Here is a 26,067-nt window from a genome sequence, read left to right as displayed (position 1 = left end):
CATTTCTGAGTGTTTAGGCTTGAACTTTTACTTTCATTTGTGCACCTGTAAAACCTTGGTAATGGTAATTTACCTTAGAGGGCAATTCACATATTTTTTTTCACTCTCCTCTAATTACACCTTTGTGGAAACTTCGTATTCTGAAATAGATCATTAAATAAACAAAATATTTAAAAATAAATAAAAACTGCAAAATGAGTGCAAAAGAAGCCTCTATTAAGCTGGATTATTTCCAATGCATTGAGCAAGAGAGAAATAATTCACACAGACTCCTTGGCTCAGAAAAAAATTATTTCTTCCTCACAGCTCCCATGTCACCAGTCAATCTCTCTGCCCCAGATTACCTATTTCACAACCCCTACCCTGATGAATTTGTTATAATTTGCATACAAAAATTCTACATGTGCCTCATATTTTTGGTTTATAAGGATCATGCTTTGCAATTTTTTTTTTCAAGTTGCGGTAATTAGATCTGGACCTCAAGCCAGACAGCAGATGTTGGGCTTTCCTCACAGAAGGCAGCTGCCAGTGACCCAGAGGATCCCCTCTCATAAATCAGATGCTGCTTCTGCATCCTTTCAGAGTCTGTTATATGAGAATAAGCTACAGCACAATTTAAGGTCATGTAAGTTTAGGATAGATCTGACTGGGAATCTCCTCACAGTGAATAAATGCTGTATTTTGGGAGGTGAAGGAAGCAAAAGGATTTTTTTTTTTTTAATGGATGGTGAAACCCAAAAAGAACTACGTTGATAACTCACATACTAGTATTTGTAATGTTATCTCAGGGACAGATTTGGAATGGGACCCAGATATTTGACTTCCAAATCTCTTTACTAGCTTATTATATTATAATGATACTCTGCAAGGTGCTATTTATGGCTGGTTCAGGCCATGTTATCTGCAGGCCTCATGAGAAAAATTACACACTAACACATACGGATTTGATAACAGCTACTAGGCCAATCAACAGGTGTTTGGTACAATATGAAAATGCTCAGTGAAGCCTGAGGCCATGTTAGCTGCAGATCTGAACAGCTTTCTAACAACAGCCCTACCCGCCCCGAGTAAGCCTGGTTCTGTACATGCCTCCCTGCCACAGATTAGTCAGACCAGCATGAGGGAAGTGTATACGTGGCTCAGCGCAACATAAGATACCAAACGTGAACAGTTAACAAAGGAAAACAAAGGAATTTTGAAGACAGGAGTGGGCACGAGCTGCGGTCAACTGCTTGAGCGTTTTACTTTTATTAATGCTTCAACCTCTCCCACAGAGATTCTCATCTTCCACTTAAAAAAAGTTTCTGCCCTTTATGGTTCGGAAGAAAAGCTGAAAACATGGCTCCAATATAAGCTAATGGGTCAGGAAAAAAAAAAAGGCCAAAGAAAAACTTCCAGTTGTTTTATTTTGCAATAAATAAATCATGATCTTTAAACTAATCTCAAAGGGTTTATGGTAGCCTGACTCAAGGCTTTTGAATGACTCCAGTTAGAAGTACTTAAGTAAGATAACCAACAAGCAGGCTCCCTAAACAAAAATAAACAAAGCCTTCTTCATAGCTATTCTGGAGGACATTAACTCCTTTCCTTGCTAACTACATCTCTCACTGCTATCAACACAGAAATCAATGACAGCCTTCAGCTATCCGTCTTTCCAGAAGGCCAATAGGTCCATTCTAAAACAAACTTTTGAGCCAAATGTAATCTCCATATACGGTATTACAAGCCTTCAAGTTCTTCAAACTTTCCTTGCAAATAAGAAAAAGGATGTTAGACACTGAAAAACTGCTTGTGGACTTCCTCAGAGTCATTACAAATGATTTAAGCTAACACAACTAACCGAGAACAAGATTGCTTCCCTGCCCTGTGTACTGCTGGTTTAAAATTGTTCCCAACACTTTCATTCAGGGCATCACATGTAAAGAAGAAAATGCACTTTTAATGAAAGAGGAAGAGAGCCTCCTCCAAAATCTACACAAACGGCCACTCACCATTTCTATCAAGTATTTGTAACACTCACAATGAATCATGATTTCATAGTTGTTTAAAGCCTCCATAAATAGACTCAAAGAGACTATATTTTAATTTACTAGCTCGAAATCTTGAAACATCATGAATCTCCCACTTCCATTGCTTACAAAGTTCGAATGATCAAATACCATCCATCATGGAACTTCCATATCCCCTCAGCGTTGGTTTGGTCATCTTTTGATTACTATCATGTCTATCATGAAGTTGCACGTAAGTGAATGTACCTTCTCCACACACCAAAAAAAATCTGCATCACATCGCATCATTAAAATCATTATATGGAAAGATTACCCTGGCCTCTTGCCATGGCACACACAGGCATAGAAGAAAAACAGTGCTGTTACTTACTAGGAACTCCAGACACCAGCCGTAAGGGACGTAACACTCGGAAAGCCCGCAGCGCTTTAACATCGAATCCGGCACCTTTTCCTCCTATTGAATTCCCCCCATCTGCTTTGGTTGCTTGTTCTAAAATTGCACTAAAAAGCCTGTAAAAAGAAAGAGGAAACAAGCTGTAGGCAGACAGCAAGGCTTGGGCTAAACAGGAACGGAGATCATCGTCATCGTATCACCCAAACTATCTCACAGACCTGTGAAGAGTGCCACACATCTCACTCGGCTTTCACATATGGTGGAGGAAAGAGACAGACTTGTCCCATATGCAATAGCCTAATGGTGATGTCTACAGCATTTGCAAAGCACTTGTTTCTGGAGCAGGCATAAACGTGATACACTGCTCCTTCAGCCTCGTGGCTCCTTGCTGCCAGCTTGCAGATGGCCCCCCCGTGTCTTGTGAAGAGGTGTGCGCCCGCCCCACGCGTGGCACGTGCTGGGCACCGGGGGCTTCAGATTGGGCATCCCGGTGGTGCCTGGGGCCAAGCACAGCTTGTGGGTTTGGCTTGGAAGGCACCTCCAGGCTGCCCTTAACAGATAGTCTGCACATGCCAACCGGGAGCTGAGAGGGAAGGAAAGCAACCCCGAAATCTAGATTTTGCCCTTTGTGCTGTCATTGTTTTGCTGTCTTTATAAACCAACAATGCATCTTAGGGGAAAAAATGTATTTTTTAATTAAATCAATCATTAATTATTTGTCACACATTTTACAGGGAATTAAGATTCACCAAGGTCACTGTAGGTAGAAGTGAATGTAAAACTCAGGGATCCGTCAAACTGCAAATTTTCAGATAAAAGAGTATGCTCAGACTACGTGCTTGCATATCCCACTGTTAATCTCCTGAGGCAGTGGCTAGGGAAGTGCAAAACTGTAGGAGTCTAATGTTTTATTACAACAGCCTGAATGTTTTATCAAGGCTAAAAGGAGTTGCTCCTTTAAGGAGAAGGTGGCTTACTCAGAATACATTTGAAAAGGCAGAGCAGAGTAGGAAATATATTGCTCTTTTAAGAAAGAGTTGAAGGCTTGCTCTATGTGTTAATAAGAACTTGATTTAATAAATTAGCTTTCAGGAAGCAGCTACCATTTTTCTGGTAAAACATTAGTACCTTTGGGGGAGGACGGATTCCTCAGGAATTTGCTAATGACTTTGCTTTCAGGCTTGAAGTCATCAGCTTGAACCCATCCAAATGCAGCAGAGGTTAAAAGCTGCTCCAGTCTAAATGGGTATTTGGCACTCTGTAGAAAAAGCTTGTCTGCAAGAGGCAGAATACCCTGTGGCCCACAGCATGCCACAGAGGTGCCAGAGGTACCTTTAAACTAGCTAGAAAGATGCAAGAAATATTGTCATTAGAGCAGCCTGGATTCAGCAGTGGCTAATTTATGTCACAGACACCACAGCCTGTAGTTCCTTTTTCAGGATCTCATCTATATGTTCTAACCAGAAAACTACACAGAGAGCCCCAAATCGCACATAGAGCAGGGCCTGAGCTATCCAACTGCAGGAAGTCCCAATCCCTGCAGTCCACGGTTAAAACTTACTGATAAGGCCACGAATATAGGAAGCTTGCCCTGGACAGAGAAAGGAGGATTCATTTACCAAGCATCTAAGTCAACATATTTCCTCAGCTCTAAATCCACACAAAAATGTGGATTACTGGAGTGCAAATGTGAAATTAGTTTCTCAAGCAGATTCTAAAAATTTCATGCAGAGAGTCTTATAAAACTTGTCGGCTGTGACTGAGGAACTCCTAACTGGATCTACTCAATGCGTTAACTCCAAGCACTGCAGAAAGATTTAACAACTAGGTAACTAGCGTGGGAAAAACTGTATGTGGGGAGACTGGATGCTGAGTTTGTAGGTGTTGCAGACTGAGAAGCAGGATGCAGAGAAGACAAAAGAGAGCCTATGAGAAATACTGAGGCTGCTACAGATATCACAAGCAGAGATAAACGAGGGCCCATGCAAGGAACATGAATTATTGGAATATACGTACTTTTTGAACTTCATACACAAATTACACAGCATTGCAATTTTCTGCTGCTCTTTGTAACAGAAACACTGTAGGTCAAATTTGGTCTAATGTATTTCCAGTAAGCTAGTGATTAAGCTCTATAAATGTGTTCCGTTTCTTATTCAAACATTGCTGTCTTCCTAGTCAACAGAATTCCCATGCTAGATTATGAGTGGCATATCTACACAGCAGTCCCACTCTCCTGGGACCCTCTGGAGAAAATAGAATTCACTGCAAAAAGTCCCTCATGCTCTTTCTAAGCCCTCCCTTGCAATACTGAAGACAAGCAGTCTTAGATAAAGAACTCTGAGTCAGTGACTGTGCACAAATGAGGGTTTTCTCTCCTGGTCCCAATAGCACTGCACCCAAGTTTTGTTAACAAACAGGAGTCTTTGGCAACTGCTACTAAGGGCATTTTCTCCTGCCACTCAACGCAAGAGGCAAGCCATGCTCTTGCTATAGAAATCTGCATTGTAAGATTCAGTTAGGTCAATCTGGGGGAAGCAGAAACACCAGTAAGTCAACTTAGTCCCATGGAGCCGGAACCTACCTTCCCAGAGCAGCGCAGCCCTACTCTAGGCCAACCAACCCTGCCCGCAAGCTCCACAGCTGACGCGTTGAATGTGCTGACTCGAGGTTCCCAAAGCCATATAACTGCTGCACCTCAGAAGGAATTTGCAATCATACCTGCAACTCCTCATTTAAAAAATATTTAAACGTGAATTCCATTACTCTTGCTAATCCTGCCTTAACTCCAAGCTCCCTCTGTACTAATTCTGCTTTCCACCAATGAAACACAACTTTGTATCTCTCTGATTTCTCTCCCTTCCCCTTCTACAGTAGAGTCTAAACCTGGCCTACTGAATCTCTACTCCATCCTTCAAAATTAGTGGACCTCCTGTCACGCCACATTGTGTCCATAGCCTCCTGAGTTAGGGCATGAACAGACTTCTGTGACTTAGAGAGTACAACCACCATGTGCTCATTTGGCCATAACTTCATCATAACCCAGAGGGAAAAGGAAAGTCCTGTTCATAAGAGCACAGATGATTAGATGCAGAGGAAATGTAAGGCTTCAGACTCCCTCTCCCATTATACTCTTCTTGCGAAAACCCCCAACCTATCTACAATTTGTAGCCTCTGTGAACTCTGTAGAGTCCTTTTACTTTGTCAGATAACCGGTCTCCAACTCTAAGAGAGATACATAGATGTTTACTGCTCATATAAAACTTCAGGATAGAATCCTTCTACTCTCTCTTCATAAGGGAAGCTCAGCTTTTTGATGAAAACCTTCGGGAGAAGCCCGCAGTAGGCCTGGTGAAGTGAGGTGCTGTTCTTTCTTTCCCTTCTCTTTAGGTGAGTTAGATGAAATGTATGCTCCAAGCACGATGTGAGAGAACACTGTGCTGCCAGAGAAATCAAAGTTGGGATGATGTAAAAATTCAAAAGAGCTAATCTCTTGTGGCCACTGAAATTCTCACCAACTCTTTTTTAAAAGGATATGAAAATCAATCCTATTTTCTTCTAGTCAACTACTTTCTGACAACCTAAATTCATGTCCCATTTTTAACTGGATACAGCAATTTCCACTGACGAGGCACAAATAACAATTAGCTTGAATCTTGAATTTCACCTGTGACACGATTATACCTAAATTAATTTAACAGAGATGAACTATAAATTTTGTAATATACATATGCATGAATGGACCAACTCCACTTTTTCTTTTTAACATTTACCTGTGATGTATAAGGCTAGCTTCACTGTTTGCCTACATTTTCTGCTTCCTTTTTGACATCTGAAATATCAAAAAGATTTTCTCTTTGCTAGATGACCCCAACAGCAGCATGACAGAAGTGAAATCTGCTTTCCAGCCCTTCATCTCTTCCTCTGCGGGGAAGGGCATGCTGATTTTTATAGCATAAAAAAGAACTTGTCAAGGACCTCCAGAAAACAGAGGAAATAGAGTGTTTGGAATTTTAAGGCCAAAAATCAGCAGAAAAAAAAAAACACAGCTGAAAGAATCCTTATAGGTGCAAAGGAAAAGTAGAGTACATGACTTTTTCACCATATTTTACAGTTCACCTGCGACTTGCCAGTGTGGAACTGTTTGGGTCTACCCTTTGGAAATTCCCCATAGGCCTCCACAAAGACATATCCTGTGACCACATTTTCACATCTGTTCTGAATTAGCCTTTTCAAACAGATTCACTGCTTACCTTACCAAGTAAGACCATCTTTCAAATTATAACACTTTTTTTTTGTTCTTTTGGCAGCAGCTATGGGTCCTTGGAGAATGGCTGTGGTTGGCGCACAAACCACAGCACTGCCAGGAAAGACAGATATTCTTCTAGCACAACAGTTTCAAGTTTGCTTTCTCTCAGGAGAGATTTCTTCCAAAAGCCTAATGTTAAAGGACATCACCGTTGTATCTGGAAGTTTATGTTTTACAAGAGAGGAACGGTAAGACTGGAGGAAGTAGGAAACAATTTGACTAGTGGTTGATGTTTGTGGGCTGTACCGCACTAGGCAGCTTAGGGGCATGATCTCTACTCTTAACTAATAATGTTCTTATCCACAGAGCTTCTGATTGATACCCACACAGAAAAATTTCTTTAAAGCAGTGCTTAATGGTGCTGCTATAACAGGGTCATAGGCTATTTAAAGATAAGCTAGAATCAAGTCTAAAGGACTTAGCTGATGAATAAGCAGATCTCCCACGCTGCAAGAATGATAAGCTGCTATAAGCCTACAGGTCTGAAGTGCATCCTTTCTTCAGGAAATATAACAGTTATTTTCAATACTCCCCTCTCCTGCTGCGTATTCATGTGGCCATGTTAGAAACGTGGACTCTAGCACTCCTTTAGACAGCAAGGAGACATGTCTTCAGAAAGTACAGAAAAGCATACAAGCAAATAGTCATTTTAATAAAAACTGAGATTGCTTTCTAAAATTTATGCTAGCTCCTACATGTTTCCATCTTCCTTATCCTCTGTTGACTTGTATGTTTTCATGTAAAGGAAGTCAGCTTCTCTGTATCCCGTCTTCAAAGTAATAATGCTGAGCTGTGTGCACTAGGTAAACAAAGAACCTGTCCTGTTTTTGCTTCCTTAACTTCCAACAGCAGTTGAAGTACTCTCACCTGACCTTTATATATATATATATTGTATTTTTGTAGCAAAGGCAATCATCACTGAAAATGAAGACGATTCCTAAGACAGAATAAGTATGAGTGGCAGTTATCAGGGTCATTTCAAGTCTTGATGCTTCCAGTGTTAGCTTCTCATCATCCTTTATTTTCCCCAAAAGTAAACCCCTTTGCCTGGCACTACAGCTATGTTCAAGTAAGTCAGCTTTTTCCAATAGCTCTGGCTATTGGGGCAGGAAAAAGGCCGCAAGGAAATTTCATTACAAGTCGCTTTTTTTTTCTGTACCTGCTCTCTTCCTTCTTTCTCTCTCTTTTCCTATTTTATTTTATTTTATTTTATTTTATTTTATTTTATTTTAACCTTTACCATGGGACTTCTTCTCTAACAAAATATCCAACAACAACAGAATTTAAGCATAATATCATTGAAGGTTTTCTGAGTGTAAAAAACAGGGCAGAACAAACAGACGATAGCAGCACCTAATTTTGCAGAGGGTTTGTGAAGAGAAAAAAATAGTACAGCAGTCTGGGCTGTGGTAGTGTACAAGTGAGCTTGAACTGATAAACATCAAAGAAACCCATCTGGCCTTGAAGTGAAATCTGTGGCTTGAGATTGCCGCTCTTTAATAAGAGACCTTGGGGTCTTGGCCATGTTTATTATACTTGTGCAATCCCTCTCGAGTTACATTTTTTTCTTTCCCCTTCTACAGACTGAGAGCTGCTGGAGGCAAGCGCAGACAGAACAGCTTAGAGCTGCTCTTATTGGCAAGGGAATTAATTTCAGCCTGAATATCATCCTGCTGATTAACTGCCCTAGTAGGAAAATTGAAAAGGGCTGTACTTGAAGTGCAGCTGCCCTCTGATTTCTGGAGCCCTGCTCATCTACATTCCAGTGGAAAAAAAAGAGACAACATGTTTTAAAAGTCTCTTTCTTATATAAACGGTAAGGGAACAATCACATTGACACACCTTTGTTTCTCCAACATTTCTTTACTTTCAACAGTGATTCCCAAGCAGGTGAGATGTCTGAGGGCATTCATAGGCACAACGTGCTAGAGGCCTGGACATCAGTGACAGTTATGGGTGGGAGATGTACCAGTTTCCAGCGATGAGTTTGCTGTGCCATCCTCTGGCTTCGGGTAGCAATGAAGAACAAAAGTAACCAGGCCCTGCTGCAGGCAGAAGAGTTGTGCCCACGTGGAGGTGGGGATGCTTTGGAACTAAGAACATGTTCCAACTTGCCTTCCTTCTCCTCACCACCATCCCTCCTTCCACCCTCATTTCTCCATTATGTTGGAAAACAGTAGGTTCAGGCATCACAGCATAGAGTTTGCTGAGTTGTAGTATCTCAGGTCAGATTTGACTATAAAAACAGCCAAGAGGCCACATAGACTTCAGTTCGGGGCAGAAATTATTGAGGGTTTTTTACTACTAACAGTGTTCCCTTTGGGCAGTTTCTCTAGGAACTGATGCAGGTTCCTTTGGAAAAGAAATCAAGAGCTTACTAGCTTTGTGGGTGATGAACCTCTTTAGCCACGGAGAGGCAGGGACAATAAGATAAATCAGGCAGGAAAAAGCATGCTTGTTCTTAGTGTTGTTGGGGTGGATTATCCTTGCTTCATCATGCCTTCTCCTAGACAACAATTCAAGACCCTACATTATCGCCTAACCTCATCTTGAAGCAATAGAAAATGGTTTATTTTGCTTTCATTGGAATCAATTAACCTTCTAACTTAAAAAACATAAGAGGAGTTAGGGAATTAGAAAGGTTGCACTTCAAAGTGGCAGTGTGATCCGCAACACTAAAATTAGTCTTTACAACATTTCAAAACTTAAAATGCTAACATTAGAAAACCGGAGTGTTGAAATTACCAACAGAACTGTGTGAACGAAGAACTTGTTTTTGTTTGTAAGTACGAAAACCTAAGATTTAAATTGTTCATCCTTATTTGGGAAAGACAAAAATCAGTGAAACTCCCAAGACCGCAGAATCCATTTCACAACTCTAATCTTAACTAAAAGATCCCACTAATGGATTATTCCTACAGAATAAAGGTGTTTCTTTCACTAAGAGCATAGTCAGTATTTTATCCAACAGGCTTGCACTGCTTCCTTTTTATCCCTCTTCCCAAAAACCAGTTTAATTTCCATGTCTTGTAAATCATTAAAAGCCTTGGAAAAGGCTGAAACAAGGGAAGCCCAAAATCAGAAACTGTACCATCAACTGTGGGCAGTATTAACTCTGAAGGTAAATCAGTGCTTTGCTAACTGACTTCAGCATGAACCAAGTTATACCTGCAGAAATCCCATGTGAGATTACAAAGGAGCACTTTGTAAAAGATGCAGAACGTTGAGGAAGGCTCATGTGGGAGGCATGAATGGTGCTGGTAGAAGGAATATGAACTATCATCAACCCCTAACATCACCTGTAAGTAATGTTACCCACTCTTTCTCTATCCCCATGCTCCTAAAGAGTCCCCATATGTCCCGCATTCCCCACATGTCCCACATTCAAAGGCAAGATGTAGGTACTCACCCTACTACCACAATTATAAAATCTAGTAAATTCCAGCCATTGCGGAGGTAAGCGTTGGGGTGAAAGAGAAGTCCATATGCTATTACTTTTAAAAATGCTTCCACTGTAAAAATTATGAGAAAGAGATATTCCACTCGTTCCTGGAGAGAAGACAAGAAAACAAGAAAAGCAATAGTTAGCATGACTTAAAAACAGTGGAAAAGAAACATTTGCTGCTTACTTACACCTAATGCGTATGATGTGCCAGAAAGCTTTTCTTTTTGCAACTGCATAGCATGGCAGCCAGTTTGATTGGACAGTGGCAGCAAATTTTGGTTAGGGTCTGAAATCTGCTGTCCTTGTCTTTGCAGGGACTGAAGAGCACTCAAGTCTGTGCAAAGGAGGAGGGGAGAAGGTTGGCAGGCCTGTTCTAGCCCTCTGCAGGGCCCATGGTGAAATCCTGTCAGCCTTCAGGGTAAGTTTCATGCAACCCGTTCTCTGGAGAGGAAATGCTGCATTGAGGCATGGAGAAATGAGAGATTTGAGGCTGATACGTGTGTCATATTGTGCCTTCTTTTTCCACTTGTCTTATGGCACTCCCTTTTCCTTTGCTGGAGAATAGGTAGGCTGAACATTGATGGCAAATGATTTAGAGATCAGGCTGACTAATGCAAGAGGCATTTAGTCACTCCATCAGAAGCGTACATGACCCCATAGAGCACAAGCTGCAATTAAGCACATCCAAACAAAGTCACTCCCAGTTACAGTATAGTCTGCTTCAGGACAAGCAAGCAGACATTCAGACGCAGTACACAGACTCTCTGTCTCTCCCGTCCTGGGGGTTTTTAACCCCAGTGAAGAACCAGACTAGCAGTATTGCAGAAACGGCACTTCTATCTAAGTAGGAGGGAAATTGCTCATCACTGCAAAAGTGCTGCAGGGCAAGCTGGGTGGAAAATATGTAGGTGAAAACTATATGCCACCAAAAGGAGATTAGGTCTCTGCAAGGTTAGACTACAAACTCAAGTCACTGGAAGTTTACATTGAAGAAATAAAGATCTGAGTTAAATGTAAGATAAAACAATCTAGAGATTTTAGTTCGGTTGCATCTTGCATGATACCCAGCTAACAGTCAGATAGGTCATTATTTTTCTTTTCAGCTTCAAACTGTAATGGTCCTGTTTCAACCCCAGGTAATCCACTAGCCACTAGTTGTCAAAAAAACCACATTAACCAATTCATCTGAACATTGCCATTAACATGTTATTTTATACCCCTGAGAAATTCCATTTGACAGCCATAGGCACATATTTGTGCTTCAAATACTGCTGTTTTTCCTCAGATAATGTTATCATAATGCTTACAGTATTCCCCTGTGCTTAGTACAGGGAATACTTACAAAAGAGAAAGATTAAGTATTGTTCCTTACTTATCTGATCCACTTTTAAAGCTTTTAAACACATCCACAGTTTTGCCCTTCATCTTTCCTAGCAGCAAGAGAGTCAAGACATTAAAGATTTTCTTCTCCTTGAACATATATTATGCGCATTCTCACATATGACCAGGAATTAGTACATAATTGGTAACAACTAGCAGTCTAGCCATAGGCTTGGCTACTGGAAAAAAAAAAACTTAGTCTTAGAACGGACTAATCTGGCCTCCCCTCTCTCTGCAGCACGCCTAAAAACTGAATGGGTACTAACTGATATACAAATCATAGTAAAATAAACCCCCCAAATCAACTCTATGTCTATATTTGTAAAGCAAGATGAGCTGGCAGGAGGCCTTTTAAAAGAATTTTTGTGTGATAGGAAGGCTTTACGCAGCGTCCCTCTGCTGCCACGTGCCCATCAGCAAGGCATGGGGTCAGGCTCCAGCCCTGCGCTGCAGGCCGCTGGCCTGCACTGGCTTTGCCCAAGAGGAGATGCCCTGGCTCTGAACAGACGAGGTAAAGCCTCTGTGAAGGCTGGGAGAACACATAAACGGGCTCTGCAGGGGAACAATGAGCTAAGAATTGGGGATAGCAGCAGGGTGTGTTGTGCCTGGGACTGAAATGGCCTTGCTAGGGATGAATGAACAGCTTTTAAGAAGGAAATTAAGTGATTTCTACTGCTGCAACCCCGTCTATCAAGGGGCCTTACTCCCTGTTTCAGCTAACGTTTTTTTGCAGTTGTGAGCAAGTTCTCATTCCCTCCCCCAAGACGGGTGACCAATAGGCCTGAGACCACTCACAACCCTTCGCAATTAATTCCTCTGGCATTCCACTCCTAGAGACACAGGCTGTCTGAGAAGTCCTCCAAAATAGCACTTCACCCTGCCTAGCACTCACAGCTGCCACTTGAGGAGTTTTTGAGAAGCCCACCCTCTTGCTTGGTCCAGTTGGAAGCAGACTGTTGAGAAAGAGGAAGCACTAAAGCTGACCTGGTGCTGGTGCAAGGACAACACTGTCCTTGACTAAGGGGACCTCAGGGTCCTTGTCCCTTGGACAAATGCTGCTGCCAGCTTTATGCCTAGCTCTGCATTTATCCTGGGGCCACAGAGCTCTGCTGCACAGTTGAGCTAGATGAACCTTTCTACTCCATAGGGTCCATTAGAATATATGTATTATCTGCAATCAGAATGACTAAGAAACCAAATAATCTGGATAATTCTGGAATGAAACACTTTTTTCTTTTTCCTGTTGTTTAATACTGTGCACAGCATCCAGAATTTCAGCAAGGAACAAGTTCCATTTGGTTGGGTTTAAAAGCCACAGACAATTCTGCCTCCTTAACATGCCTGTGGACCTACAGACTCCTGTTTTGTCATGGTAATAAGGCTTTTTGCTGAACCTTGTTACTGAGGTAGCCATAAGCCAAAATATTGCATTCATGGACGTGTATAACTATACGTATATGCATGCACATGTACACATATAACTCCAAGCTGCTTGAATAAAGTCTTTGAAATGCTCTGGTAATGTGGAAAGATTCAATAAAAATTAGGTTCTGTAAAAGCCTTGCAAATGACCATAAGATACAGCATGTTGAGCAGAAGTGAGAGGTTTTATGATCCTCCTCACTTAAATTAATGATTTCAGGATCTAAAACTGAAGGAAAAATATTGGTGAGTTTAAACAGAGCAGCTACTTCAAGAGCATTTCAGAAAGCTACTCTTGCTGACAATTGAGAAGGATTAAAAAAAAAAAGGCAGTAATTAATTTGCGTTCCTTTTCTTTCCCTACATGATAAAACTGAAGAACTTTCTCTGAAGACAGCATAGCCCAGTGCAGAAGGCAAAACAGTCTGGACTGCAGGAATTTAACTTAATTTAATTTATTGCCAATTAACAGGAATCTTTGACTCCTGATTCGGGTACTGAGAAGCATAAATAACTTAACGCGTAGGGAAACACCCTTCCTGCCCTTTCCCAGGCTCAGTTTCAGCCCAGGCACCTCTCCTCCCTGCTTCCCAGTCTCTGCTCCCCTCGTCTTTGCCGCCTGCCATGCTCCGTCCCTCCCAATCCCTTCGGCGGCGGTCAGCGTTGAGGCTGAGAGGTTTCCTTCTCTCACTGCCAAACCAGTTGCCCTGGGCTGGTGTGAGTCCTCAGGGGCAGCAGGGCGTCCCCCAGCCCTCTTTGGAGGCCCTCATGGCGATGGCGGCGCCACTGGCCCCGCAGGACCCTTGAGGAGGCCTGGGTGACGGTTGCAGAACCGGCTGGAGGCGGCCATGGCCGTCACGGGGCAGCCCCTGCCCTGCCCCACGTCAGGAAGAGGAGGTTGTGACAGGAGACACTGAAATAGTGCTGTCACCTAAGCACAAAGATGAGAACGATTCAAGCACCAAACACCAAGAACCCAAGCAGAGAGAGCTTATTTTGGAGCTATGTGAAAGACGCAACGGTATTTTTCCCTTTTTCTGTTTCAGAAAGGGGAGTTGTGGTGAGGCGTCTGAGGTGTGTGAAGGATAACATAGGTGGCAGAACTGCAAAGCAGGAGCTTTGCACTTGAACAGCAGTGTTGAAACTGGAAGGACAGAGAAAAAGCCAAACCATGAGTAGCAGAAGAGAAAGTACAATAGTTTGCTAAAGCTGGCCAGTCTCTGGAGCATACACAGATGTTTTGGGGCTGGCTCCACTGCTTTCTTTTTATAGATCCAGGACATGAGCATCAGCCACAGTAGCTGATACATTTAGCCAGCATTAGCACTGCCAAGAAACAAATTGCACATTTTCTTACCCTTAAAAAAGAAGAAACAAACAGTAACTAACCATTGAGACTCCAACATATATTTCCAAAAGAGGATTACTGTACTAAGTACAAGCCCCCACTAATCCCATCCCCATTTTTAAGATTTGAGGGGTTTGCTTTTGTTTTTAAACTGTACCTAGAGATACCCAGGGTTAAGAAGCGCCTGAAAACAGCCTGTGGGGAGCTGTGAAGTATTTCTGCCATTGGAAAAGTACCCAGGAGACTGGAGCAACTCCCAAGAAACTGGTCCTCAGAGGATTCACTCTGGCTTGACCTTCGGGCTCTCCAGTCCCCATCCATGTGGCAGCATTACTAGGTTATAGTATTGCCTTAGCAGGAGTTACTCCAGGCTCCAGTCAAACTCATATACCCCCATCCTAAAGAGTTCACTATCTAAAACTGAGTCGTTACCAGTTTTCAGTCTTCGCTTTTCCCTGTTGCTCACACCCTGCCCAGCCTAGAGCTAGCTCTCATATACTTGTATAAGCAGCCAGCCCTGCACCTTTATAACCTTGATAAAGCTGCCTGTTTGACCTTAGATCACGTTACGTCAATGTCTGCATTATTATTCCCTAGTGCTTCCCTAAACATAAGAGACTACCTTTCTCCAATAATGCAAATATTCACTTATCTAAAGAAAACAGCAGTGTTTTAAGGGCTTCTGCCATTCAGGATGTTTTGGCATTAATTGTACAAATAGCCTAAGAAAGATACAAGTCAGAGTGGAAGCCCTCAGACTTTTTCATAGCAAGAAAAACAATCTTTTACTCATTGGAAGTAAGGAGGCTGAACTGCAACATTGGGAAAAAATGCACAGCAAGCTTTATGTAAAAAGTTCCATATTTTCAGATTAGTGGTTATCATCATATCTGAGATATGGATTCCCACGCTGGGTAAATATGGTCACCTGAAGCTACCATTAGCATGGATAACTTTGACCCTTGGTGCTGAAGAACCGCATGAGTGTGCACTTACAGGGTCAACTCAATGAAGCATATGTTCAGTCAGTTTTGTTTAACATTGGATTACTTCTGAATGCACTTGGTTTCTCAGGAGATACTTTTAGCTAAGCATATGTGAATATATTGACATCACAAGCATGTTAGGATATAAAAGGTAAAGCATGTTTGTTTTTGGTTTGTTTGACTCCTTAAAATTACTGTTATTGCGAAAAAAAAAGTGACATTTTCCCTTCATTTAGTAAAGTAAAAACCCAATAAAGTGGCATACAGCTGCCATACATAACTAGCATACCTAACTGCATTGATATGGTAGTAAACATAAAACACAGTATCCCTTCCTCTATCTCTTCCCTGAGAAGAACATATATATATATAACTATATATATATATTTAAATCAAGCAATGGAACACCAGCTAATATTACTTGACAAGGTTAAAATAAGGGCAAGGAAGGAAGTGGACAATGAGCATGCAACTAAACATACCCCATTGTGTTGCAAACACTAGTCAGAACAGTTTCTCAAAGGTTAGCTTTCCAATGATCAGTACTGCCTTCATTCTCCTCCATCCAAATTTAATGACTATTTTACGGCAGGTGTTACTGTAAGCCAAACTAAATTTGGCATACTGCAGAGATATCCCCATTTAACTAACACCTAATCCTAAAAATGGGAGTTACAGTGATGTGCAGCTACTTAAAAAAAATCCAACATTTGAACAAGAAACCAGATGATAAATACAAAATGAAAAGATAAATTACAAAGCAGGAATGTAGTGCAAGCCCACCTTCAGTACTTTATAATAATTCATATACAAAACTCCCACAGAATTTAATAGAAGAACAGGACATTAGTAGTTTTGAATGACTACAGACCTGATACAAACACCCTATATTCAAGCGTTCTTTGGTAAACCAACAAATACTTCATGCACAGTTCTCTTACAGGATCGAGCTTAAGCTCCTTATTTTTCTTACAGTACTCTGGCAAAGATCAAGTTGAAGTTATTTATGGGTCCACTGGAATTACATCTTGTGTCAGAGGCCCACTGTGATACATAGCCAAGGTGTGAGGGGGTCAATTCCCTGTGCTGGGTATTTTGTGCAAGCGAATGTTCTCTTTCAGTGAGGCATGTGTTCCTCATTCACTCGAAGCAACAGACACTTGAGGTTGCCATTACTGTTCTGATTCATCAACATTTCACCTCCATTTTTGCTGATAAAAGTGCTCCAGGCTCCAGCTGTAGAGAATAACTTAATAATTGGTAATCTCACATTTCAGAAGATTTGATATGCCAGTCCTGCGTGCACCACAGTACCAAAAGGAGGAGATTTTAAAATCTTTTACTGGAGAAGGTTCTGAGCAATTTCACATTATTTTGAAGGCAGCCCTGCTTTGAGATGGAAGTCAGACTAGATGACCCCCAGATGTCCCTTTCAATCTATATTTTTCTAAGATTCTACACCCATATTTTCTCTTTCTACATGCATCTCTCATCCTCAGAATAATCTACCAAACTAGTCATTTCCTTTCCAATTTTCCTTTGATGTTTCCCAGTGCGAAGCCTCATTCCCCATGGTTAGGCATTCCCCTTTCTGCATTCGTATAAATGATTACGCATCTAACTGAACCTAAATTTTGGACTCTGGTGCTGATTAGATAATGTCTAACCAATATAAGATTTTTACTTACAGTTTTTGGTGAACAGTAAGGGAAATCTCATGGGATTCATTGCTCAAGATTTCCTCTTTTTTTAGATTGAAAAAGAACAATGGGATTCTCTCCCCATATGAACTAACAACAGAGAATATGTTCCTTATAAGTTGGGAGTTTTATGTGTGACCAAAAAAAAAAAAAAGACATCCAACCAGATCATGTACTGACATTCAAACCTGAACATTTCTGAGGAAGCAAAGAAAGTCATATTGTTTCTTTTGGTTTGGTCCACTACTCTGATTAAATGTAAATGAACTACCACTTTATATTCTTATCAGACCAGTATGAGAGCTCCCTTCTAGGGGAAAGCAGTGTAGAGAAGATTTATGGTTGTCAGCCTCATTTAGGACCCCTAGACAGGAACTAAAAACTGGCTAGCTGTTGTTTTGTTATCATGCCCAAGAATGAAATTCATCCTCTAGTAAAAGCCTTTTACTAGTTTCCTTCATGCAGTTTCAAATGCAAGGAGGCAGTCCGGTGCCTTCTCCCAAGGTTAAAACAGCCTCTTGAAATGCCACAGTCAGGTGTCCACCTCGCAGCCCCAGACCGAGGACAGAATACCAGAGACATCCATCTAAATCCAAGCAGCTTCACCACGACAGCTACATCAAATAGATCATCACAGGGCACATCTCGTCTCATTCAGCTCCCCACATGACACCGTTAAGTTAGACATCGGCTACTCACCACACTCCATTTTACTATAAAACTTGACTAGTACTATTAATATTAAAACAGTCCCCTCTAGCCTAACCTTCCTATGCTCGAAACCATTTTAGTGTTTAATGCTGAACATTCTGCTGCCAGGCAGAACTGTAAATATACATCCTGCTGTAAGGGGATTTTTTTGAAAAATTGCTGTTAAATGATACGAGATTTTCAGAAGTGTTTATAAAAGGCCTTTACAGCTCATCATTTAAGCCAGATCCACTAGGATGCCTGCTCTTGGAAATAAACTATGTGATACCACAGAAATGACTATTCTGATGATTTTATTGCTTCTTGGCATATATGGTATGTTTCCTAAAATCAACCTTGTCCTGAGTTGTTCTCATGATATGATTATCATCTGACCACGATTACATGATCACTGCTTTCAGTACATTATTTTTCAATGAGCTTCTTATCCGCAGGAAAAACGCTTAAAAAAAACAAATCTCAAATATCTGACTGCCAAAAAGATGTAACCCTGTTCCCATAAGATTTATTAATTTTAAGGCAATCACATGATTTCTAATGCAGACTGATATCTTTTTTATTCCTCTTTTTATTCCTTGGAATCAACATTATTATAATATACTACATAACATGCAGTTTGTCTGCTTTCTAAGCCTAGGTTGCCATCATATGAAAGGTATTCTGAGGAACCTTCATGTTCATATTCAGGCATCTTATCCAAGAGATCACGGAAAATTGGGCCTCAAAATAACGGGCTGAATTTCCAACAGAAGACAGTTCCATGTAGATAGTAAGTTCATTTGGAAATCTGTGCATGATGAGAGTTTATGTGTGCCAAGGGTTCTTATAATTCCCTCACGGATTAGGGGTGTGGAAGAGCTGCATTTCATACCCTTAATCAAGTATCTTTTCTCTCAGAAAGTTTTCTTTTTCCTTTTTTTCTTTCCTTTTTGAAATGATCCAAAAGTTCAGAGTAATTTCAATACATGCCAGGCTAGACTAACACATAATCTAAATCAGGGAGAATTTTGCTACTAACTTGAATGTGAAAAGTATTATCCTCTTACTGGATAGGTCAGTAAGTATCTACAGTTGGATCCCCCATTTCGTCTCAACCCCTTCATAACACTCAGGTAACACTAAAGAATTGGAAACCTTCCCTCAAATCCCCCTTGTAGGGAAAGCCTGCCCTACCTTGAAGAGGTACCCAGCAAGCACCAAAGCAGCAGAACAGCAATGCAGCTTTCATCCAAGCCTTTAACCCAGGGCATGTTTGTAGGACAGAACAAAAACAGGAAGGATGAGGAGAGCTGGAGAAGGAAGTACTTGGGCAGCTACCCTAGGATCACTTGTCAGCAAAAGTGGGTTCCCCAAGAAACCACAGCCACATCCAGAACAGTTTAGACCCTCCATGAACTACCCACAACTACTGTTGGTACTGTAGGACTTGGACTAAGAACTGTAGAGCCACAAGAGACGCCCTGCAGAAAGTTGGCCCTGAATCTCTGTTTTAATAGGCCAATAAGAACAGCATTTTCTCTGACTGACCACCCAGAAGAGCTCATCAAATCCCACTTTTAAAATATTTCTGTCAAAGGCATTTTAATCTGAAAATTCTTGCGCATTTTATCATGCTCTAATTTATGTTTTTAATCTACCACGATTCTTTTATAATTGTTTGTGCAGCACGGTGATGCCTAACAAGGAATGCTTTATAAATAAACTGAATTTATGATTATTTATAACCTTCTCTTGAAATTTCTAATAAAGTAGCCCCACGGCTCAGTTTTGCATGATTTAGGATTGTGGTCCCTCTCTGTACATACTCATACAAACACACAACACACATATATGCATGAGTGAGTGAGTGAATGAGAGAGAGAGAGTTTGTGTGTGTGACCTTGTCTTTCCACAAGTAATTTGAGGGCATATTTAACATTCTGTTCACACTGCTCATGGCAGACAAGAGAAACACAACTGAAGGGAATGAAAAATGAAAAGTCCTTGCAGCTTCTCCATCTCAGTCTCTGTCTTCCCTTCTGTGGGGTAAAGTATTTGAGATTTTGTTTACTACCTCTGAGTAAGTGTCTGTTCATTTGCTTGCTGCTTGAATGGACAGGGCACATGAAATGAGGCTGCTATAAGGACCTTTGACAACCAGCACATAAAACTCATTTTATTTCCTTAATGGAAGTCTAATTGGTAATTAAAAACATGACTGTGACCTGTGCTGTACCCAGACAACAGAAATGAACTTCATTTGAATAGACAAAAGCTCACAAAGCTACAGCATTGCACAGTAGAAAGATTTCTTCTGGGAAAGGAGAAGTGAAAAAGCTGCTTTAGTTTTCAGCAGGTTTTGCTAACTTATGCTTAGCTGAACCCCCCAAACTACTGATACACTTTGCCTCCTGTTCCTTGGCCCCACCAGCCCCTCTGCCTGCCCTCAATGCGGTGGCTGCAGATGTTGGGAGACACCCAAGGCCTAAAAGCTGGAAACTGGAGTTCGGATTTCCTCATCCTCGAGTCAGACTGGGTCATGTTTCTGCATTTCTTGCAGGCCGACCCTTCGTTTCATCCTCATATGTGCATATATTGGGGAGTAAAGGGGAAAATAACGATTTTACACACAATACCATCTTCCAACCAGTTGGGCTGGTGCAGGATAACCTGATGAGATATCTCAGCCCGCGGAAAAGACGAGGCAGCGGATCACCCTCACAAAGCCCGCAGAAGCGCTCTGGCGGGTGCAGATTAATGCAAGGTCAAGTCATATCAAAATATTTGGATTTGCTTCAAGAAATCCAAACATCTGGGAATGTTTAAACTTTTTCTTTCAATAAAAATGTTTAAACATAATTCTGTGCTGTTTCTGCAGTCAAACTTTCTGAGAACTCCTTTGGGGGCAGGGGAGAGGGTGAACATGATATATAGAGTATTTCAACTTTTCATTCAAATTTTCACCAAAAACAGATTTTGTATATCAGAGTTTTACATAAAATGCCTAGTCTTGCTGGCAAACAAACAGAAGGGAAAATGGGAGAAGAGAGACATCTGTGAAATAGGTTAATGCCTGCTAATGCATTTAGATCATGATAAAAGGAAAGATTTTTAATGAAGTTCAGGCATTAATGAGGAATGAATATTGCCCTAATGCCACTTTTTGCATGTTAGAAAAAAAGGAAAAAGGAATTAAAAGAACCAGACTAAACTTCTACAGTTTTCAAGTCGGAGGAAAGGCAAATAATCTACTTTTTCTTTTTCTTATTATAATAAACCTTCAAAGCAATATTTATTCTCAAATAGGTACTTTTAAAATAAAAACTAAGAAAAAATATTACATTCTGGAGATAAAGGTCAGCAATGTTATTAATTTTCTCTCTTTAATTAAACTCAACATAATTAGCTTCTGGCTAGCTTGCAAAAAGGTATTATCTCCCTACATTCCCCCTGCTTCAGGGTGGCATATCTGCAAATAGTCTATCCTGTGGGATCTCTGTCTATAGGGAAAATTAGGTTTCAGCTGGCCTGTCTGCAGCGTCTAAATCCTGCCCCTAACCAGAATTTCCTTTCATCAGTTACAGGCAAATCCTTATTAAACGCATGGCTCGGGAGGTCACTCTCGGTGAAATGATCTCTAAGAACCCAGCCAGATTTCCTCTACGTCAGACAGACTACCGCTCCGGGCTGGCAAACATTTTGCCAAATGGGCTTGAATTTCAAAGATTTTGTGTTCACTTGATGAAAATAAGATGTTACACACTTTGTGTTTTCACTTACTCTGTTCCCAAGGCCCCTCTCTCTCTATTCCATCACCCTCAGGCTGTAAGCAAACAGGATTCATATTGATCTGCCTGAAAATTATTTTTAATGCTATTAATGTTATAGGCTGCTGCACTGGATGTCTTCCAAGCTTTTCGTCCTTACGTGTTGTTCTGACTGATCTGTAATACACTAAACCCATCACTTTTGCCCTTCTGTTGGCCAAGTCCCAGCTCACACCACAGAAATAAAAGACAGCCAATGTCTGTACTTGAACTCATGCTGGTGGAGCATAAGTGTTTTCTTGGGCTCAGTACATATTCCTCATAGCCTTGCAGAATCTGCACAGTGTCATCCCATGACATTCCCTGGGTTTTTACCCCCCTTCTCTCCCCCTGCCCTGCTTTTTGTACATTTTAGGTCATGCATATTAAAGCTGGGCTCACTGCTGCCGGTGCAGAAGTGGCAGGAGCTGGATGAGCTCCTGGATGCTGTCGTAAGTGAATTATTCTCTTATCACATTGTTATCTCCCCGTCGAACATGCAATCATTTCTCTGTTTAACTGAAGACTGCCACATCAAATGGAGACTACATATTTAAGGCTGCAAAATAGTAATAGCTCAAATGAACGTGATGGTATTGCAGGTGAAGCTTCTAAAATATGCTGTAGTGCAAGGCAACATTTTGAAGAAAGTGAGGGCAAAAATATAGATGTTATAAACACTCAGAAATCTGTCATGAAGCAGTTTTTAACCAAAGTACTTATTTGGACAAGACTTCTATTAGCTTCTTCAAGTTCTGCACAAGCACAAACTGAATAAAAACTAAGTACAGTAATCTTTGGCCCGGTAACACCGGAAATGTTTTCCAACATTGGCATTAAATATAATGGCACAGATTGAGGATTTTAGTGTTTTCTTCTGATTGTCTGCAAACTCTTCTAAGGACTGCTCCTTCTGATCTCTTCAAAGGCTGCAGGAACCAGGCTCAAAAACTTTTTTTTTTTTTTTCATAAAATGCTTCCTTCATGGAAGATGACTTTGTGATTAAATTTTAGCAAACATTTTTGTGCTTTGCTGAAATCTTTCCATTCTAGCTAAGCAATCTAAAACTGAAATTTCCTGAAGCCATTTTTTCCCTCATGAGCATTCCCTTCTTACAGGTCCATCATGATTCATGAAGGTGTCGGTAAGCAGGCATGTCACCAGGACTCATATCAACCCCCTGAGCATAACACCATTCCTCTGCTTATCTTTCAGACACACTGTGTCACTGCATGTCTTCTCTTTCGCTCTGCTTCTCTGTCTCACTTTTCAAACTCAATTCATTTTTCACCAGGAGCTGAAATGTAATAAGCAAATAAGACTGTCAATCCACTGGCTGCTGACAAAGGGGCCATAAAATAAAATAATTAAGAGAGTTTCTTTAATTTTCATTAGTTTCTTTTCTGCAGTCACTCCCTTCATGAAATGTTCAATTACCCAGAATTGATGCCATTAGATTCCCTGTACTATATAATGTTTTGCCGGGCTGCTGCATAGCAAATGGGAATGACAATGAAATCTCTTGTATATCTTGCCAGATGTGCAACTAGTACAATGAAATCCATCCCACAAGTTTTCTAGAACTGACTGAAAGGAGAAGATTGTTAAGGATAAGTCTGTCTCATCACTTTAGAGCTTTAGATCTTCAGAAAAGGTTTTAGGGGCTGTAACTGATCACAAACTGAGGATGACTCAACATCATGCTATTGCAAAACGAAGAAGCAAACATCATGCTGGGATGCGTAAACAAACGTACAAACCGCAAGACACAAGAGAAAAATGCTTCCGCTGTAACTCAGTAGGGGTAAAAATTCTGCTGAAAATCTGTGAATGGAAGAGTACATGGATGGACGGGAGAGGGTCAAGGGGAGAACATCCGCAGTAGAGGAAAAGAAGACCTGAGAGGAAAGATTGTTGAGAAGCTTTTCAACATAGAGATGACTGCTGCAAAGAGACAGTGAATAACTTGGGCTCACTGTGGACAGGTCAGGAAATAATGGCTTTACCCTGGCACGGAGAAGACTTAGGATGGATATTAAGGAAGCCTTTCTTTGGGATAGGGGTACTAGTGATAAGGATGTGCTACAGTACATGACCTGTAAAGTTATGCAGTACAAACGGCTAAAGGCTAAACCCTTCTTGGAGGCAGTAGATGGACCAAACCACCTCTCAAGATTTCTCCTACCCCTAGTTTTTGTAGTTCTGAGGCTCTAATGGTGTCCAGGGTCATAGGACCCAGCGAGACTTGTCTCATCAGGGAAGCAGCTGTCTATCAGCTTTGGATGAAAAAACATCAGGAGACAGCCCTTCCATATCCACAAATGAATAGCCTTTCAAAGTCTCGCTGACACTCTTCCAGCTAAGCAGATCTACGCAAGAACTGTTAGTCATTTGGGATTTCAAGGAATGTCTCTAAATGCTGCCATTTGAGAAAAGGAGCTCAGAAGATCTCTTAGGAAGAAACAGAATTCAGGCTTCTCCCTAAGGGCTGTTCACTTTACAAATATCATTGCAACACCACTGGAATGGAGTCAGTTCTGTTCTGTTGTAGATTCAGGATTTTCTAAGATTATTTTGTAAAGTTGTAAAGGCCAATTTAACCAGAAGACTTGCAAGCCTTATTGTTCTGCCTGGTTCTTATCTGGAATGGTGATATTTATGATGGAAGTTTCTCTTCCTTGGTGGATCTGCCTCTGAAGGGCATTTGGGAATAGGAGCCTTGTGGATGTTTACTCTTCTTTTGATCTCTTGTGCTTAGGATCCACAGAGCACCCATAGCTGAAATACATGAGCTTTGCTGAGCATATTTTTAATTAATCCTGGATTTAGAGAAATTTGAGGATTAGAGGATTGCTGAACTCCTTATGTCTCTGGAGCAATGCTGGAGTTTCCTTGACACTGGCAGCAGAGAAAGAGTTGGCATTTATTGAGAGTTTCTGCTAAATCTACTGGTTTCAGAGATCAGAGAACCCCTCAAAGCAGCAGTACCCTTCAGGGTACAAGTCTTCTTCACCTAAGGATGGCACTGGACTTCACAGATGGTAATTAATGAATTAAAATATAAACCACAGCCACACGGTCAGACAGAGCAACTGTCCCCATTTCACAACTGGGAAAACTGAGAATGCGCAGGAGAAAGGTGTGTGAAGATCTGGGGCTCTTCCAGTTTCCAAGTGCCCACTTTGTAAGCAGGATGGCCTGATTTTTCAGAGACGCCAAATTCTTGTTCACTAATTGCAGTGATGCCGCCTCCAGGGATACGAGCTTGGCATGCTGACTTAACCAGCTAACGAGATGATAACAGTTTAGAGAAAAGGAACCTCTGACAAGCATGAAAAGATTTTGTCTAAATGTTTAGAAACCTTTGATTAATTCCTGGTGGATGAAAACTGAGATGATGCTAACCCTGTCCCTCTCTTTCCCCCTCAGTTGCTTCCACCCCACCTCTTGCCTTATGTTTCTGACATCCATCTATCCCGTTGCCCCTTTGCTGCTGGTGTTGTGTACTCTGCTTTTCTTCTTAAATGTACAAGAGATTTCTAGAAGTTCAGCTGCAACTGTGCGTTTTTTGGGTCTCCATCTCTAAAACACCAAGTATCCGAAAGTGAAGAACAAATGTGAATATTGTGCCTGCCTGATTTTTACCTTACGACAAAATCAGGAGCAGAAAATTACGTCAGGTCCCAACCCTCAGTCTTCGGACCATGGCGGAAGACTCTTCTACATTGTAAATGAAGTACACATACTAGGCAATGTTGGAGGAGTCCTGAAGGAATTTCTAATATCTTAGGAGGATATTTGGAGGGTTATTACTCTAAGCCATTTTGTGCTCTAGCAACACACAATTATTACATGCGATGATATTTGTATTGCATCACCGAAAAGATTTCAAGATGTTGCAAAAACAGCTGCAATGTTGACCGGGGGCCGGAAGACCCCAAATCTTCTCAACTGGAAAATTACATATGAACAAAAACATTGTCAAAAAAAGAGCCTGTCGGTTTTCTGTTGCCACATGGGTTAAAAGCAGTCAGAATACCATATAATATTGTATTGTATAATATTCTTTTTTGGTGCTGTGACTGGTAAGCAATTTAATTTGCTGAAAGGTGCACAACCAGTGCTGACTGAAGCAGAGAAGGCTGTGGGGTGTCTCGTTAGGTTGATACACGCTCCATTTACACTCACCAGGGAGGAAACTCAAGTCTCTCTCTGTGCGGCAGAGCTCAGTTGCTCCATTTAAAAACCCAAATCTGGATCAAGCAAGAACTGAGGAACTTGCTACATTTTTCATTGCAAGGGTCCCAGTACAGTTCAGAGTTAGACCCTGTGTGTCAATCTGCTGCTCCTCCTACCTGTTGCTATGTTCTTTTTCTATGAAACCAAAACATCCTTTGCAAAATATTGAATCAGCCTGACTAAAACAGTATCTGACAAGACACATTCCCCAGGAATGTAACCAAGTAACGTAGCAGCTCTCTGCTCGTTAAAATGCAGAACAAAACCCAATTAAATAACAAGACAGTGCACCTACTGAGCACACAACAGGGCTTACGTCTCTAGGGCTCTGATGTAAA

General features: G+C 41.2%; 1 protein-coding gene across 1 annotated transcript in view; it reads right to left on the bottom strand.

The window, feature by feature from the left end:
* Positions 1-26,067, bottom strand: part of CACNA1C (calcium voltage-gated channel subunit alpha1 C) — a 427,407-nt gene that overhangs the window by 186,759 nt on the left and 214,581 nt on the right. The window contains exons 4-5 of the mRNA XM_088521659.1: positions 10,122-10,261; positions 2,380-2,519 (exon numbers count right to left, since the gene is read on the bottom strand). Of these exons, the coding sequence (XP_088377785.1) occupies positions 2,380-2,519; positions 10,122-10,261 (280 nt within the window). The remainder of the gene's footprint in view (positions 1-2,379; positions 2,520-10,121; positions 10,262-26,067) is intronic.

The sequence above is a fragment of the Tinamus guttatus genome, unplaced genomic scaffold (genome assembly GCF_059628265.1).
Source record: "Tinamus guttatus ecotype Peru unplaced genomic scaffold, ASM5962826v1 Tinamus_guttatus_pri_ptg000125l, whole genome shotgun sequence".
Lineage (NCBI taxonomy): Eukaryota > Metazoa > Chordata > Aves > Tinamiformes > Tinamidae > Tinamus > Tinamus guttatus.
This window is presented reverse-complemented; position numbering and strand designations above follow the sequence as displayed.